This window comes from Neltuma alba, unplaced genomic scaffold (genome assembly GCF_004799145.2).
Source record: "Neltuma alba isolate B1F8T4 unplaced genomic scaffold, ASM479914v2 tig00010915_pilon, whole genome shotgun sequence".
Taxonomy (NCBI): domain Eukaryota; kingdom Viridiplantae; phylum Streptophyta; class Magnoliopsida; order Fabales; family Fabaceae; genus Neltuma; species Neltuma alba.
Window position 1 is genome coordinate 1 of NW_021635692.1, and position 16,950 is coordinate 16,950.

General features: G+C 36.1%; 2 protein-coding genes and 1 pseudogene across 5 annotated transcripts; 2 read left to right on the plus strand and 1 right to left on the minus strand.

The window, feature by feature from the left end:
- The first annotated feature begins 3,168 nt into the window (after positions 1 to 3,168).
- Positions 3,169 to 7,540, plus strand: LOC114759896 (lipase member M-like; annotated as a pseudogene).
- A 431-nt stretch (positions 7,541 to 7,971) lies between these two features.
- On the plus strand, positions 7,972 to 11,291 carry LOC114759894 (nudix hydrolase 20, chloroplastic-like). Of its 2 annotated transcripts, none has more exons than XM_028949123.1 (9): positions 7,972 to 8,378; positions 8,561 to 8,625; positions 8,803 to 8,989; positions 9,086 to 9,166; positions 9,320 to 9,394; positions 9,679 to 9,758; positions 9,971 to 10,086; positions 10,241 to 10,361; positions 11,057 to 11,291. In XM_028949123.1, exons 1-9 carry the CDS (start codon positions 8,076 to 8,078, stop codon positions 11,124 to 11,126), a joined length of 1,098 nt encoding a protein of 365 aa, XP_028804956.1. In that variant the 5' UTR covers positions 7,972 to 8,075; the 3' UTR covers positions 11,127 to 11,291. The 2 variants fall into 2 exon arrangements, with proteins under 2 accessions (XP_028804956.1, XP_028804955.1); XM_028949122.1 differs by having other exon boundaries at positions 7,973 to 8,378; positions 9,320 to 9,445.
- A 504-nt stretch (positions 11,292 to 11,795) lies between these two features.
- LOC114759889 (3-hydroxyisobutyryl-CoA hydrolase-like protein 3, mitochondrial) lies at positions 11,796 to 15,907 on the minus strand. 3 transcript variants are annotated; one of them, XM_028949116.1, is made up of 10 exons: positions 15,682 to 15,907; positions 15,224 to 15,325; positions 14,740 to 14,792; positions 14,101 to 14,235; positions 13,900 to 13,996; positions 13,417 to 13,546; positions 12,756 to 12,934; positions 12,550 to 12,677; positions 12,341 to 12,442; positions 11,796 to 11,951 (listed from the first exon to the last, which is right to left on the minus strand). In XM_028949116.1, exons 1-10 carry the CDS (start codon positions 15,893 to 15,895, stop codon positions 11,847 to 11,849), a joined length of 1,245 nt encoding a protein of 414 aa, XP_028804949.1. In that variant the 5' UTR covers positions 15,896 to 15,907; the 3' UTR covers positions 11,796 to 11,846. The 3 variants fall into 3 exon arrangements, with proteins under 3 accessions (XP_028804949.1, XP_028804950.1, XP_028804951.1); XM_028949117.1 differs by having other exon boundaries at positions 14,740 to 14,803; positions 15,682 to 15,905; XM_028949118.1 differs by lacking the exons at positions 14,740 to 14,792; positions 15,224 to 15,325; positions 15,682 to 15,907 and adding an exon at positions 14,975 to 15,065 and having other exon boundaries at positions 14,101 to 14,237.
- Positions 15,908 to 16,950: the final 1,043 nt, after the last annotated feature.

Consider the following 16,950-nt stretch of genomic DNA (forward strand, 5'->3'; position numbering starts at 1 on the left):
ACGATTGGTTGACAACGTCCTCGCGGTTACTAAAGAGTAAGGCAATGTTGTTTTCTATGTAGTTGTAAGTATTTATCATGGTAGTTGACTATCTATGCCGTTGATTGATTTGATTGGAATGGGTTATGTTGACGGGCCGATTAAATGCTAAGATTTTTTTTTTTTTTTTTAACGTAGGTTCTTCACTGCGTAATGTTTCTTTTTAATGGTTCTGTGTGGCTGTACGCGATCAGTATATGTTGCTGTAATTTTCTATTGATTTGAATTTAATAATAAATTAAGTTCTGGGTAATCGGTTGCTTAGCATCCTTTTGACTATTCAATGGGGATCGTTAGTTTGTCGAATGAAGCTCTACTTGCTTTCTTTAACGGTTGTCGTTTTTTTTTCTTTTTCTTTTTGGTTTTTTTGGGGGGGGGGGTTATACCAGTATCGTTGTGGCTGAATGATAATCGTTAAAAAGATGAAATGATGCAATTGTTAAGCCGGGGCATAAGTAAGCGTGTTCTTGTTGTTTTAGAGTTATCTTGATTTGCTGCAGTAGTATTGATATCGATGAAGTTTTTTCATTCAGATATTGAATTAGAATTGAGAGATAGATACTGACTTGCTATAGTTTAGTAGAGACGTTGAAAGATACTCTGACGAGGGAAGTTGGCGATGGTCGCCCTTCTAGCGTCATATCCTTTACTGGGTGTTACCTTTGTAGTTCCAAAGGCAAACAATCTCTGGGAGGTTTGTAATCACAAACAAGTGTCAAGATTTGGTTTTCCAACTAGAGTTTTTTGGACTCTGGATTATTGAGTTTCACTTGGGTACGAAACGAAAATCTGATTACGTGTCGTTTTATGATCAAGCATTCCTGCAATGACAATCCTGATTTTGGAATGACAAAAGCATAGCTGTGTATCAGCTGAGTCTCTTTAGTTATCAATAAAATAATAAAGTATGATGGCTACGAGTGGCATTATCCCATGATAGCTGAAGAGAAAGCCATCTGGGCTGAGTGATCTATTATAGATAGTTTAGTTCCTCAGTAGTTAACTGCATCCAGGCATCTTCCTCTATTTAATTAATTTTGAAGATTGTAAAAACAGATTTTGTTATTTTATGGTTGGTGTTGCAAAGATTGATTTTATATCTTTGGGGTAGTGATCTATCTAAAAATTTGCTTAGGCTGAAAGAATTTGGAGTTCTATGTAATTGAGTTTGTTGGAAGTTGCACCAGTGTTGCATTAATGTTTAAACTCACATATTGAGTGTTTAGTAATCTGTGTATGTGCCCGAGGATGATCATCTGAACTTGTTTTCATTTTAACGCAGGTCAGTGAAAACCTTTACCTATGAGTCCTTGAACAATATTGTGAGACTGATCAATGGAGTATCGGCACTTTTATTGGCATTATTACCAGGAAAGGCTACCATCCTTGAAGGTATTCATGGCTGGGAGCTCAGACCAACCTTCCGTGGACCCCGTTTTCCACGTTGGATGGAAAAGTGAGTTAGATTTATAATTACTTCGTGAGATTTTTCTATATGAAGATTTGCATGATGTCATGCTGATGAGCCTGATATAGGTGCTATCAGCCTGAGCCTGATATAGGTGTTACATTTATAATTACTTCATGATATTTTTCTATATGAAAGATTTGCATGATGTCATCATGCTGAGCCTGAGCCTAATATAGGTGCATGACGTCATCATGCTAAGCCTGATATAGGTGTTACATTATAATTACTTCGTGAGATTTTTCTATATGAAAGATTTGCATGATGTCATCATGCTGAGCTTGAGCCTGATATAGGTTTCACTATCAGCTTAAGCCTTAAGACAATGGGTAATATGCTATCTTGGGGAGTATTGTTAAAGTCTCCAGTTCAGTTATGAGAAGTCGTTTTATCTTTTCTTAATGATAATTCCAGTATTACATTTTCCTATCACCGTTCATGTTCCGAGTTTCATGGGTTATATGCAGGTTGTAGGTTCAAAGGTCCACCTCTGCATGCACCTTACCATGTGAAGCCTTAGAGATAGACAGAATGGAATGTGTTGGGTTGGATCTGATTAGGATTAACCTAGACAAAAAATGAATCTAGACACCATACAATACTATACACAATCTATTAATATTCTACTATATTAACGGTGCAAAATGGATCTGGGCTTCTGTATTCTTGTGCACCTTTCTATGGGCTTCTTTACTTTGGCAAGGTGTAGAGTTCTCCTTATGGCACAAAGTTGAAGAAGAAACAGGAAAGAAGAGAGAGAAGAGAAAAGGAAGGAGGATTAGCCTTTTAAGTTTTTGATATAATTATAATATCTAAGAACGAGAAAGAAATATAAAATGACTAGGGAATTGGTAATATGGAAAGAAGATTAGATGATTAGCACAGAACAAAGTCAAAGAAAACTAGAACATAAATAAAGGCTGAGGAATTAGTAAATTGGGAAATTAATTAGTATTAGTTGTTTGAGTTATTTGTTTCTTACGCTAATGAAGTACTTTTCAATATTCCATAAATGTGAAAATCTCCCTGGTCTGCTTTCTAGGGAAAATTTTAAAATACCTTAGATTTTAGTTTTTTATATGATGCCCATTTGTGATGTACACAACATATTTCCTGTGGACCTCCATGCCTAATCTAGTGCCTTTAACAACTGTTGTTGGACTGACATGAGGCAAAGGCGAGATTTGTCTTGCTTGACTCACTTGAACTTCTCGTGTGTGTATTCTTTTCATTGCACTTTCAAATGGATCTGGCACCTCCTATTTACAATAGGAGCTTACAAGTATTATTGCCCCCTTTCATATTATAAAGTTATACTATGATTGATTTGAGAATTTTAACAAGACCCTGTAATTTTTTTTTTTTTTTTTCTCCTTTTTATTTTCATAACTATTGTCAATTATCATTATTTGCTTGCTTGCTTGATTTTGTTAGTAAGTACTATATTTTCGTAATTGTTTTGTTCTTCTTTAATTATTCTAGAACTTGCAGATTAAGCAATTTGTTATGGTTTTTAACGCATGCCTACTGTACAAGCGATGCCTGTGATCTTGTAATCTGTTATTGACATCGTTTTCCTCTTGTGTTTCTAATTTTTTTTAGTGGCGTGTCCTCTTTCAACCAATTCATTCATGAACTTTCTGTGGATTCTGATACTTCAAACTTGGAGCACTCATCTGGAGAAGGAGATGGTGATCAGTACGAATATAGTGCATCTCCATCATACCAAAGCTCCAGAGTCAATCGTGCTAATTTTACGAAACACAATAAGCAGCGTATGACATGGATACAGTATTTCCTATTTTGGGTTTTCTTTCCTCTCAAGTTTTGCGACGGCTTGTTCTGTTTTGGATCCGCTGTGTCATATTTTGGGTTTGCTTTCCTGTCAAGATTTTGCCGCAGATTCCATTCCGGCTTTTCCGGTTCTTTTTTTCTATGGTGTCAAAAGCCCTGTCTACCTCTGGAAACCGGCGCCCTGCACGTTCATATTCAAATAAGAGCATGCAAAGCCTCAAGGACTACATTATTCATCGTACTACTGATCGGAGACGCGGAGTCATAGAGGTTGTTCAGCCTTGCTATATATTAACTTGGATTTTTTTTTAATTTTTAATTTTATTTTACCTTTTTTAAATTTGATTTCAAAACCATTTAATTGGGTTGCTTATTAAATTTTGGTCATCCAGGATCTTCATTTAGCCATAGAAATATTTATAGAAGGTGTATTCGATGTTGTGCACAAGGCTGTGCATCTTCTTCTTTCCCATCAGAATCTTTCAGGACATTGTTCGGGTTGTTTTCATCTCATGAAAGCCGTGCTAACGATAATCATGCTACCCTTGTGGATGCCTCTGTTTCTACGTCTACGCATGTGAAGAATGACCCAAAACCCACAGTGAGGAATACCAGTTTTTACCAGTCTCTGAATACAGATGCTCGGACATGTCAGGATGTCATAACGGAGCTTGGGTAAAGGCACTAATACACACATCATTTACTTTTATTTTATTTCATTTTGAAAAAATTAGCATGTTTGCTTCATCTGTTTTTCCCTTTACGTATGACAGGTACCCATATGAAGCCATTCGTGTAATAACTTCTGATGGATATGTTCTTCTTTGGAAAGAATACCCAGGTGAAATAGAGCCTTCTTGGGAAGTAACCTCCACAATATAGTTTGTTAATCATTATGAAAATAGGATAAAAAATTTATTTATAAATATAAATATGAGATGAGAATTTTATAATAGAAATAGGAAAGTTTGAATTTTAAATTATCGTATTAAGTTTATATTTAAAATATTTTATGAGTTAATATTTATTTCATTTTATAGTTATGAATATTTTTTTACTATCTCACTTCATTTGGGCAAGCGTCTTTTTAGCACCTCTCGTCCCTAGGGCGTTTTAAAGTCTGGCGCTTTGAGTGTGACTATTGTCTTCGACTACCTTGAATTTAATTATCGATCCTCTTCGTTATAGAGATTATTTAACTTGCAAAGTTAATTTCGATGAATGACATTTGGCTATCTATGGTTGACCACAACGGGATAGGAGATATCTTGCGTGCTACTGATTGACTCCTATTAAACCTCTGTAATGTTTTTTGTGTTAGGAATAGAGATGAATGTTGAGGTCATTAGGATTTTAGATTGAGGAGGCTTTGCCATAACTTATTGCAGTGTTTAACATCTAATGACTTCAATCTGATGTCACAGACGAGATGCACGGCAAGCTGTTTATCTTCAGCATGGGATTTTGGATTCATCAATGGGGTGAGTCATCTTGTTGCGTCTTTATTTCCTAGTTTTGATTTGATTACCAGATTGGGATTTTTACCTGTCCTTTAGTAATAATATTGGAATGCTTGATATTTATTACCACATTGTTGATGCATCACGCATGAATAGAACTGGGATCAAACAGAATGACATGCATTCTAGTTATACATGCTTGTTATTAGAATTTTCTCTCATATATGTATATGTTGCTGTTGCTTATATGATATGCTTCTGTTACTTGGATCTTTATGAGATTGAGTTTTTTCTTTAATTCTGTGTCTGGCAACTTCTCAAGAGTTCTTTATTCTTTATTCTTTTTTTTTTTTTGGGATGAAATTCGAGATTGTGAGATCATTAGTCGAGACCATGGGCTTCTTTCTTCCGTTTGATTTGTACAGTTGTTCAGTTGAAGCTCATACTATTGTGGAATGTGGAAACTGAATGATAAGGATAGTTTTCTACTTAGAATCATTTGGATTTAAGTACAGTAAGGGGTGAGAATCATTTGTGAATTGCCAAGTAGTTTGTTTTTTCTGGAGTCACTGGCGGATCAAAGATGAGTGGAGCCTGGGGAGAACTTAAATATGAAGGTGAGAAATGGGGGGAAAGATTCACCTGGCCCCACCAGCTTCTGAAGTAGGTGAGAATCCGGTGTTTGTCCTATTTGGAGCAATTTCTATTGATGTATTTTATAAGGTTATGATCAGAGTGAAGACTGAAGAGGCGAGGTCTTCTGGTGGTGTGACATTTATGTGGTGGTTTCATGCATTTGATTGCAACATAATCATCATATCGTTGGAGGGAAATTATTTTACTTGTTATAGACAGAGTTGTTTACACAAGTGTTTTTGATGTTAAGCTCTTTCTATTATAGTGATTTTCTTGCTAGACATGCTGAGGGATTGATCAGCTCAACTGTATTGACGTGGTTTTGCTGCTTTACTTTTGTCCCCCCGGGGGGGGGGGTCACCATTGTATTGTTTACATATCTTACTGTGGTAAATTTCTTCTATTATTGGGAGTTAAAAAATCAAATTATTTGGTCACCTCCTTAAGCGGCATGCCTCAGTTTTAAATTCAATTTCTTTCCCCCAAAAAAAAAAAAAGATTACTTTATTCTCGGTGGTTGTTGATACTTGTGGTATTTGTATTCTGATCGGTTAAATTTTTTGGTCCAGTTGGGTATCTAATGGGGTCGTTGGCTCGCCCGCTTTTGCAGCATATGATCAAGGTCTGTCATATTTTTTATAATAATGTCTTCAGGATTATGAATGGGTATTGATAGTTGTTTTATTCTCAGGATATGATGTATTTCTGGGGAACTTTCGTGGTTTGGTATCTCGGGAACATGTTAACAAGAACATCTCCTCATATCAGTAAGTCAAAGCTCAAAAAGATTACTTGGTTTTATTGTTTTGATGTTTAATGTAATCATTTGATTTAACATCTCATGCATATTTTTAAATCCATTTTTGGTCTGTGCTGTGACATGATGTGATGGAGTGCAGATACTGGCGGTACTCCATCAATGAACATGGGACTAAGGATATTCTGCGATGATAGAAAAAATTCATCAAGTAAAAACTGCTGAATTGAGTATTAGTCAACCTGATATTGTGGAAGAATCTAATGGTAATCAGCCTTACAGCTTTTGTGCAATCTGCCATAGTTTAGGAGGAGCTGCTAGTATAATGTATATTATTACACGTAGGATAAAGAGAAGCCTCATAGACTTTCAAGACTGGTTTTGTTATCACCTGCCGGATTTCACGATGATTCCAACCTAGTTTTTTGTGTGTTGGAGCAACTATTGTTCCTGGTTGCTCCAATTTTGTCTCATGTTCTACCTGCTTTCTATATACCAACCAGATTTTTCCGCATGCTTCTAAACAAGTTAGCTCGAGATCTGCATAACCTTCCTGCAGTTGGAGGATTGGTTCAAACTTTGATGAGTTATGTTGTTGGTGGAGACAGCTCAAACTGGGTTGGGGTTTTAGGATTACCTCACTACAATATGAATGATATGCCAGGAGTATCTTTCCGTGTTGCTCTCCATCTTGCACAGATGAAGCACGCGGGAAGATTTAGAATGTTCGATCATGGGAACGCATCTGCTAATATGGAGGCGTATGGTTCGCCAGAACCTTTGGATTTGGGTGAATTCTATCAGCTTATTGATATTCCTGTGATCTGGTTGCTGGACAGAAAGACAGAGTGATAAGACCTTCCATGGTTAAAAGGCACTATCTATTCATGCATGATTCTGGTGTGGATGTTTCATATAATGAGTTCGAATATGCTCATCTGGACTTTACCTTCTCCCACCATGAAGAACTCTTGTCATATGTTATGTCACGATTGCTACGTGTGAAGTCCAATTCAAAGAAAGAGAAGAAGACAGAGTAGCAGTTACTGACTCCTGAGTGGAATATGGAATATGCGAAAACCTGTGCATTTTCATTTCTCGCAGAAGCATCTTTGGCATGCCCACAACATTCAGTTGAAAAGCACTGTCTTGCGGATCTACATGGAGCTATGGACCTGCTGAAATCACAGAGCTGCCTTGTACATGTGTTCATTTTTTCCTTGTCCCTTTGGAAGCAAAGTAGACCTTGAAGAAACTGCATTTTACATTGTAAATACTAAAAATCTGTGCATTGCCATGTAAGTGAAAAAAGGCACGAGAAACTAGATTGTAGCTGTATTTACATATTACTATATCCTGTCTTTAATATGAAAACTACTTAATTAATTTGAGTATATTAAGAAAATTAGTTAAATTAGTTATTTAGAACAAAGATGAATTAATTTTTCTAAAGTATCTTTTTTAATCATGGTTACTTTTGGATGAAAATCTTTTGACATATGTAATCAATAGGAATATTTTGGAGAATAAATTACAAATTTGGGTGATAAAATTTGGGAAAATTGCAAATAAAAACTCCCGAATATGTAAAATTGCAATTTGAGATTATGAATTTAGAAAACAAATAAGGACTTGACTTCACTTTTATAAATACGAAATCAGGTGAACTTCTAGAGGGTTTTAGTACTGATCATATAATCCTCTCCATATGAATTGAATTCCTGACATATATTTCAAGAAATGCCAGACCGAGGTGAAGTGTTAAATACAGAAAACGAGGTTCCCTTGGGTTAATAGAAAACTTGAACCTTGAAAGCCCGGAAAAAAAAAAAAAAAAACCGCGTAAAACCAGTTCAAAGCTTTGACTCTGCCCGTGCAGGTCGATCAATTACAACACTACTGAAGCGAAGTGCACAAGCTGATGGGAATGGCTGGCTTGTTCAATTTCGCTGCCAGTCGCCCTTGTGGAGCCTGTTCTTCGTTTTCTTCCGTCCCCTATAGAACCTCTTATTTTCTTCCCATGAAAGTGGCGCCTCTAATCCCTTCGCGCGTCGTGGCATCCACACGAAGTTCTGTCGACGTCGCTTTTTCTTCCAGGTCAATCACTGGCAATTTCTCATGGGAAGATGTCCTTTCTACACCTCAGTCTGATTCTAGCGCAGAAGATTCCTCTTCTTATCTCCAAGGCTACTTCGAGAAAGTTAAATTATGCAATCGTGGTTCTGTAAGTTCTCAGGAATTCTCTATTCTGTTATTTTCCCCTGCCTTTTTAAATTGGGCCTTTAGTTCTGTATATTCTTATTAATGGCTTGATCCTTGTGGCCTTTCTATTCAAATTGTACATTTATTGGTTTCTCGGCGAATGGAACTCATGGTGTTTGTTATAAATATTGAGTCGGCTTGCAGGAAAAGCAATGTGAGTTCCTTCCTTTTGTCATTGAGGACCAAATTGTTGGATTCATTCACAATGGGTAAAATTTTTCTAACTCAATCTGTGTTAGATGCTCAGTTCTTCTCATGACTAGTTATTCGTGGTTGTCGTTTGGTTTGGTTATGGTGTTTGGTCCTAGCTAAATCATGTCGCTGTGACGCTATTATTCACCGAAGTCAATAATGGTGGCGGATTTGTCATGTATGAATTTTTTTAGATTTGCCGATCGATTGAGGACCTTCAAGGATGTGTTCATTTTCCCTAGAGATAAATTATACGGTTCCCCCTTTGATGACTATGTTTCATTACATCCAATACTGAAGACGCCTGAGCAGAGGACCATTGCGGTTGGAAATGTCGTCAAGTGTTTGGGAGAAGAATGGGTTCCAGGTATACGGAATGAGGTACTGGTTATGATATGTAAAGGTGTCCATGTTTTGTCATCCTTATTTTATATTTTCTATGAAGCATACTTGTTCTTCTTGTCCATCTTTTGTCAGTTATTCCCTGTAACATCATCATTTGGTGCGCCCACTTTCTTTTCTTTAGAACGTGCTGCAGCTCCTTATTTTGGAATAAAGGTTAGTGCAAAAGGCTCTGATACAGGATTACCTCATTTGGATCCTGAATTAGATTTTCTTTAATTATACTTATCGTCGGTTTCCATAGCCATATTTGTTCCTATTTTAATACCTTTTCCACTTTAATATTTTCCTTTTCTTTTCAAAGGTTAGGCTTATGGAGTCCATATGAGTGGCTATGTTGAGAAGAATGGGCAGAAACATCTGTGGATAGGCAAGAGAAGTCGAGTAAAACCCACTTATCCTGGGATGCTAGATCATCTAGTTGCTGGAGGACTGGTGTGTATTACTTGCTAAGTAGGTGAATCAAAAGTCAAATGAAAACAAGGAAAAAAACGAAAAGAAAGAAAACCTGAGAATAGCAAATGACTGTTAATATTCAAGGGTATTGGTGCTTTATAAATAGTCCGTTTGTCTACTCATCCCATCAATTCTTTGTCAAGTGTTTCCTGAAGTCTCTTTTACTTCATGAATCTTTAGGGTTCTGATTAACTATTGATATGGAATCACAGCCTCATGGGATTGATTGTCAAGAGAATCTTGCAAAGGAATGTGAAGAGGAAGCAGGAATTCCCAGATCCATCTCTAACGGGTAAGTTTTATAACAGCCGTATTACCCTACCTCTGACCTGATTTTCTTTTGAAGTGAGTTTTCTTCATCCTTTTTGTTCTTCCTGTTCTGTTTAGGATATTGATCAGGTCTGTTCTTATCTTTTGTATGTCATAACGGCCATGATACCAAGAATTAAAGGGCAAAAAAAAGGCGTTCTCGTTGTCTAATGCTGTAGATTCCTTTTCTCACAGAGCCATACCAGTTGGAGCTGTTTCGTATGTGGACATAGATGGATGCAGATATAAGAGAGATGTTCTGTTCTGTTACGATTTGAAACTTCCTGAAAGTTTCGAACCAACAAATGAAGGTATTTAATTTATGTAGCTGTGTTCCAGTGATGCATTTCTGACCGTGTTTTTTTTTTTTTGGGGACCAACTTCTCTGACTGTGTTATTATACACAATAGGTGGCTTCATCTTCTCTAGTAAATATTCATTATAACTGACTTTATATCATATCAGACGGAGAAGTGGAGAGCTTTAAGCTGATTCCTATTACGCAAGTTGCAGAAGTCATACGCAAGACACAGTTTTTCAAGCCAAATTGCTCCCTCGTGATCATTGACTTCTTGTTTCGACATGGGTATTTCTTCCGCTTTACTTTCTCTACACAGTTTTTTTTTCATACCTATCATCAGATAAAAAAGGAAGATCAAAGGCCCATCCCACAAAAATCTGAGTCCGGGCAGAATTAAGTCAGACCCAACTCTCTGTCTCGCTACCGCATTATTGCAGAGGATCCAAACTACAAAATCTTTAAAATGTATATGAAGTGGTGATTTTAAGTTATTTATTTAGAGTGGTATTAAGAAATATTTTGATTCGCCCATTATGAAATATTACCTCCAATTCTTAATACAAGAATTAGTTAAAAGTTAAATTTGATTCTAAATATAATATTTTAATTTATTTTGTCTCCCAAATTGATAATTTTTTCTTCAAAATATTTTTATTGATTATATAATATTCCCACTGAGAGGTAATTTCAACATATGATTAAAGAGGATAGTTTAAAAAAATCAACATGTATTTGTTATAATTAACTAATTTAACTAATTTACTTAATATTCTTAAATTAGTTATCTACCTATTATATTAAGGACTAGAGGTTTGTTTCTGTGATTCCCCAATTAGATGTTATGGTCTGTTAAGTAGAGGCATTATGCTTTCCTTGCTTTCCCAATTAAAAAAGAGAAGAGAAGAAAAGAAAATCATAAGTTGCATTTGTACTTGTGTTGTTTTTCCACGGATGTATAAAACTAAGGTTTGTTTTTGTAGGTACATCCGTCCTGAACGTCTTGGATATCTTGATCTGCTACGAAGCCTAAGAATTGGAGATTGTTCATAACAATGAAGCAATTCTATTTATCCCACATGTTGTACTGCTTTGTCAAGCAATTCTGTGCTCTGTGTGTGTGTGTGTGTACACTACACTCTACTCTGCTCTAGTACTTATGTTGGTTCAGATTCTCAGAGGTTCGATGCTGACCCATCGTTGTGAGCGATTAAAATAGTTATGTGTGCATGCGCACATCCATTGAACATAAAGTCCATGCGTAGTAGACTAACAGTGGTTGTTTAATGAAAGGAGATGGGACAACAAAGGCGTAATAGACTAACATAGCGTTTCTATCTAAATCCCCTCATTTTAAAGGGGAGGGATAGGAGGAGAGGGGACTCCCCTCTATTTTTCTTTAACCAAGTGAGAGGGGGGGAGTAAAATATTTCCTCACTCATTCCTTCCAAATCCACTTCAGAGGAACGGAGCTTAAAGGTAATATGAGTAATTTTTAATCATCAGTTTTTACACTCAAAATGGTACTCAGTTTTGGGTAGAAGAGAAGCAGTTAAGTAGAGGAGAAAAGCCCGATCGCTTATTTGCTGTATTTATCTAAGGGAAAATTGCAAACAAAAAAAAAAACCGCCGGAATAAAAAAAATTGCAAATAAGAACTCATTAGTAATTTTGAGACCAAGTCCTTGTATGAAATTCTCTAATTTCGGCGGTTTTTTATTTTTTTTATTTTTCCTTTATCTAAAATCTCGTGTTTGATGAGTAAAGTTTCCTTCTAAGCCACATTGAGCTCCCCAGTCTCTGGTCCTAGTGGTTCAAAGACGGATTCCACATCACGCTGATCAACTTCTTCCAAGCTTGACGGTTTCCACCTAGGGTTCTGCAGGAAAATAATCATTGAACACCACTGTAAACAGAGAACAATATATACCGAATATTTAAGGTTAAATCATTTTCCGGGTTAAAGAGGAAATATGAAATAGCAGAGTGATGAGGACTAATCGTACTAATCCTAATAAGGAACTAATTGTATAAGAAGCCAGGTGTAGTTATTAGGTAGCACAAGTACATCCTTCAACCTTGTACCATTACCAAGCCTCCGAACAAGCAAACTAGGCACGAAGCATAAATTTTGCTTTGCTGGCTCGTGTCTGTAGCACCAACAATTCTATTTCAAAATATACACTGCACCTATATTTTCCGTTTCGCGATATAACGACATTGTTTCTATATCAAATTTTAGAATACGAAGGTGTAAGAAAAGAGAACCTGATCCTTGTCCACCAGTAAAGCTCTGACACCTTCTGCAAAGTCATGTCGGAGGGAAGACCTTAAGGCAATGCGATATTCAGTTTTCATTACACCACACAGCTGAATTTGTCCAAGCGCAGGCGTAGCACACATTGTAAATTAATAAGTTTGAATGGAATCAACAAAAACTATCAAAATCTAATGGATTCAGAAAACTACAGACTTACCGTGGATAATTCGTTGTCATTTTTTCCCTGAGCAGAGGCAACTCTAGAGAAGTAGTTTTGTGTCAAGCAAAGTGAAAAAGGAGCCCCTTTTCCAAGATCTTCGAGGGCTTCATTAGCCCACTTCACAACTAAGGTAAAATGCAAATGAATATATTAATCAGGCGACCCACAACTCTGAACATCAGCAAGGAGGTCAATAAGCATACCGGTAGGATCAGTACTAGATTGGTGCTTTTTTAGCTCTTCAATTGTCTCTACAACCGATTTATTTACTCCAAAAGATGAAAGAATCTGAGGTAAAAGTGATTTCAACTGCGCCTCGTTCTCAGGAGTGGACTCATATTTTGCCAGAAGAACTTTGATGTCCTGATGCGGATCATGTGAACTGCATGATCACCGGATTTGGCAAGACAATTATCCTTAAAGATTGGTAATTTGCATTATGAATTTGACTAATCAATATTCCACAATGTAGCTGACTAATTTAAACATCGTTTGTATTACATGTATATAATCTAAGCAAAAGGTAGGGGGTAATAATTTTATAGGAAAGTCGTCCATTGAGACACAGATTTCTGATCATTTTCAAACAATAAGATATGGCTGTATATTTGCAGTTACTTTTCTAGCATACTAATCGTTACCAAATGATAGGCTGTGTGTGCATGCACCTTTGTGTGTGTCAGTGTGTATGTTTTGATCTTTCTAGCTTACAATGGTGTACCAAATCATAGGCCACATATGCGCTCTCTGTGTGTGACTCCTAGTCATTTTCAAACAACAAAGAATGGTTATATATCAAGTGTATTCATGCGCGTGCCCAAGTGTGCATGTGTATGCATTCATGTGGATGTGACTGAGACGTACAAGGTTGTTGCCAAAAGGGCCTCCTTCAGTGGACCTAATTTTTCAGATGGTACATAATGGGTTCCCAGGCCAACATATATTGCGTCTGAAGGAGTAGAAATCCTTTTTCCCGTCAATCCAAGATAAGAACCTGAAATGCATAAAATTTTCATATTGACCCGTGTATTAGAAACCATTGGAAGAAGTGAAACAGCCAGTGAAGCATATTTGACAAGACTGATCAGAAGTAGAAATGAAACTCTAAGTAAAGACCATGCCCAGTATTTTGAGGACAAGTGATGAGGGGGGAGTAGTGTGCAAAAAGATAAACAGAAGATGATATTCTGACCACCCCTCTGATCCTTATAAGTTCATCTATTGAAAGAAATAAAAAGAGGAATTCAGTATTCTAAAATACTACTACCTCTAGTCCTAAATATAAAATATTAGTACAAAGTGGATCTTGTATTTAGAACCGAAGGTAGTATAAAGTTAAAAACATACCAACAGATCCTCCTCCTGGACTTTGTGCTGCTATATATGAAAAGCCTACGTCTGGGAACAAACCAATTCCATTTTCTGGCATTGCAAGAACAGTCCTCTGAAAAATGTCACATTAGGGGGGAAACTCAAAAGCAAGATCTGCAATGTTAAAAGTTTAGGATATACTTACAATTAAACAAGCCACAATCATAAAGTGCAAACCTCAGTTACAACACGATAGCGGCCATGACCAGATAGTCCAATTCCAAAACCCATTGTTATTCCATCCATGAGACTTATATATGGCTTCTTGTACTGAGAAATTTTGCATATCAAAGAATACTCAGCAGAGAAAATCTGAAATGCAGCATAATAGGGCCATTATTTGTCATAATACATCAACAAATGATGCAAAAATACAAGAGGCTGGATAACAGATTTGACATCAGGCGACAGCACTGATAAGGAATAAAATGTAATTCAATCAATACAAATAAACTCGTCTAAAACCATCTCAATTGCACCCGCCATTCTTTCCATTCTTTCCCAATAAACCATATGACATAGCTAACAACCAATCTAGTTCAGATGTACAAACCAATACTCAGAAAAGATGCCAAATATGCGTATTTTACAATTAATCTTTTAAACTTGATGCCCAAAACATCAACTGTCATACTTATGGTACGTTAAACAAAACAACTAAAGCTAACTTTCATGAGTAAAACGTGAGACTTTACTTGTTATGAAGAACATGACTGGTCCCCAACCAATAAATGATAGGTATTCGTATGGCAAGTCTTTAATAAATAATAAAGGCTACATGAATCTAAAGACATAACTACAAGAACACAGTTGGACCTCAATCATATCTGATAGCTGGTTTTTTATTGTTATCTGCTTCACATCACCACCTGCAGATAAACTAAGATCGCAGTTATTAACTAGCAATAGATAATTATGTGAAAGAACTCATGGCAATGAACTAATCTAGCATCAGAAGAAGTTGTTTATTCTTGACAGAAACGCACAACCAAGAAACAAAATAATTCAAATATGTGCAGAATGGAGGAGAAACAAGTATTAAAAGAAAACTTCTTGACTAAAGGCGTTCTTTTGTCATTTTGAATATCAACAACAACCCTTTTAATATCCACTCCTGCATTCACCATCAATGTTAGCCCTCAAATATTACCCAACACTTGAAACCAAATAATCCTAAGTCTAAAGGAGATTCCCTCCAAAAAGAGCTGTGTATGAAATGTCTATGCTAGAAACATGTTGATATTGAAAAATGGCCAAGAAAGAGAAGGGAATTATGTGATTCTTGATAACCGAATCATACCTGCAGAAAAGGCACGAGATGAGCTACTATCAATTAAAACACATTTGACATTTGGATCCGATTCCCACGCGTCCAGATAACTTTTATACCTTATGTCCATATCTGCGCCACATATTTCCAAGAGGAACAGCTTACTCACTAAGAAAAAGTCAACTTTAGTAGAACGAGAAAGAAAGAATTCGCAGACCATTGTTTTACCCTGCAACTAAACAGTCAACGAATCTGCATTCAAAATCCCCAATCATCACAACCCCAATTTCCGGGTGCTTACATAACTAATCTAGGTCTTACGAGCTCCCCATGACTCTGTATTGTAATGGAACTAAAACTACCAGAAGCACACCTCGAATACATTTCGTTACTAAACACATCAAGCAAAAAACTCAAGAAACTAGTATAAAAAGCTTCTGCATAACGAAAGCACAGAATGATAAATGCCAATAAATGCGAAAGAAAACCTAGGTTCATGGCGTTGAGAGCTTTGGGGCGATCAAGGGTGATGACGGCGACGCCGTTGGGATGAACATTGCCCTTCACGAACTCCTCAACAGTGGCCATCGTCGCAGTGGCTCGGGCAGACAGCAAAAGTTTGTTAGATTTGTAGAAAGAGAAGCTGAGTGAACTCGGAAAACGAGGAACTCCCCCTCCACCTACTAGCAATAAGCTTCGCATGCTTTTTCTGTTGGCCGTGTGGGCGGGGTGATAACTGAAAGGGAGCTCTATGTTTTCAATTTTCTGACCGTTTTGCCTCCATCGTTTGCATCTTCGTACAATTTTGTGTAATCTTCAGGTTGATGCTGGTAATACTCACGCTAGTACTAAAATGCAAATTATATAGATGGACTTTACTACAAATATTCATTTTATCTACAGATTAATATATAAAAAATCATTTTCTACATGATTTAGTAATTTGTTGTCATATTTTATTAACAAGAATAAATTATGTTATCTGAGATTTAACTAAATTATATCGAAAGTTCCTATTGTCTCAAAAATTTAAGTTGACTTCCTCAATATTTGAAGATATAAATAAAAAAAAAATCATTCAATGTACTTTTTTTTGCGAATGTTTACATAATATAAAATTGTGATTTTATTTCTGTTACAGTACAAAATGTAGTTAGGATTGTAATTTATTTGTAATATTATGTTAAATTTTGATTTTAACTTTATTAAATGCACGTCGTATGGCACTGTGACAAAATCAACTTTATTGACAGTAATAAGAAATTTCAAACATATATCGGCATAAAAGAAATAGTATAGTTTGCTGAAACAAATGCTCTTTTATGGGAACAATAATTGTCAATTTCAGAAAAATAAAATATGTATGTACTGATAAAATTTGCTTTATCCAACAACAAAAAATAAAATTGAAACTATCACAATTCATACCAGGCAACAAGTGATGCTTACTGATTAGGAAAGCTATTGGAGGAACTCAATTATCTTTTCCTCTTAGAAGCCAGCTCAAATTAACATCTTGATCATCCATGGAAAAGGATCATGGAGGAAACTTACTTTTTGTGAATATTATCATGCAATAATTGATTTTATATAATCAAAGGGGCAAACATTTAACTACTGCCACTCATATATTAAAAAATAATATTTTCCAATTAAATTAGGACATGAATTTTTCTTTTGATGATAAATGTGTAACCAGCCATAGTTATTAATACTTTTAACTTTTTTTAATTTAATTGGAGAAAAGTACACAATAT

Bases quoted from the DNA above. Each gene is read 5' to 3' on its own strand.
- LOC114759894 (XM_028949122.1), top strand. From the start codon at position 8,076: ATGGGAATGGCTGGCTTGTTCAATTTCGCTGCCAGTCGCCCTTGTGGA. The intron at 9,167-9,319 runs GTTAGTGCAAAA...TTCAAAGGTTAG, and splicing joins CTCCTTATTTTGGAATAAAG to GCTTATGGAGTCCATATGAG. The intron at 9,446-9,678 runs GTGTGTATTACT...ATGGAATCACAG, and splicing joins ATCTAGTTGCTGGAGGACTG to CCTCATGGGATTGATTGTCA.
- LOC114759889 (XM_028949116.1), bottom strand. From the start codon at position 15,895: ATGCGAAGCTTATTGCTAGTAGGTGGAGGGGGAGTTCCTCGTTTTCCG. The intron at 13,547-13,899 runs GTATGTTTTTAA...TATGCATTTCAG, and splicing joins TCCAGGAGGAGGATCTGTTG to GTTCTTATCTTGGATTGACG. The intron at 11,952-12,340 runs GTTCTCTTTTCT...ATTTTCCTGCAG, and splicing joins TACTGGTGGACAAGGATCAG to AACCCTAGGTGGAAACCGTC.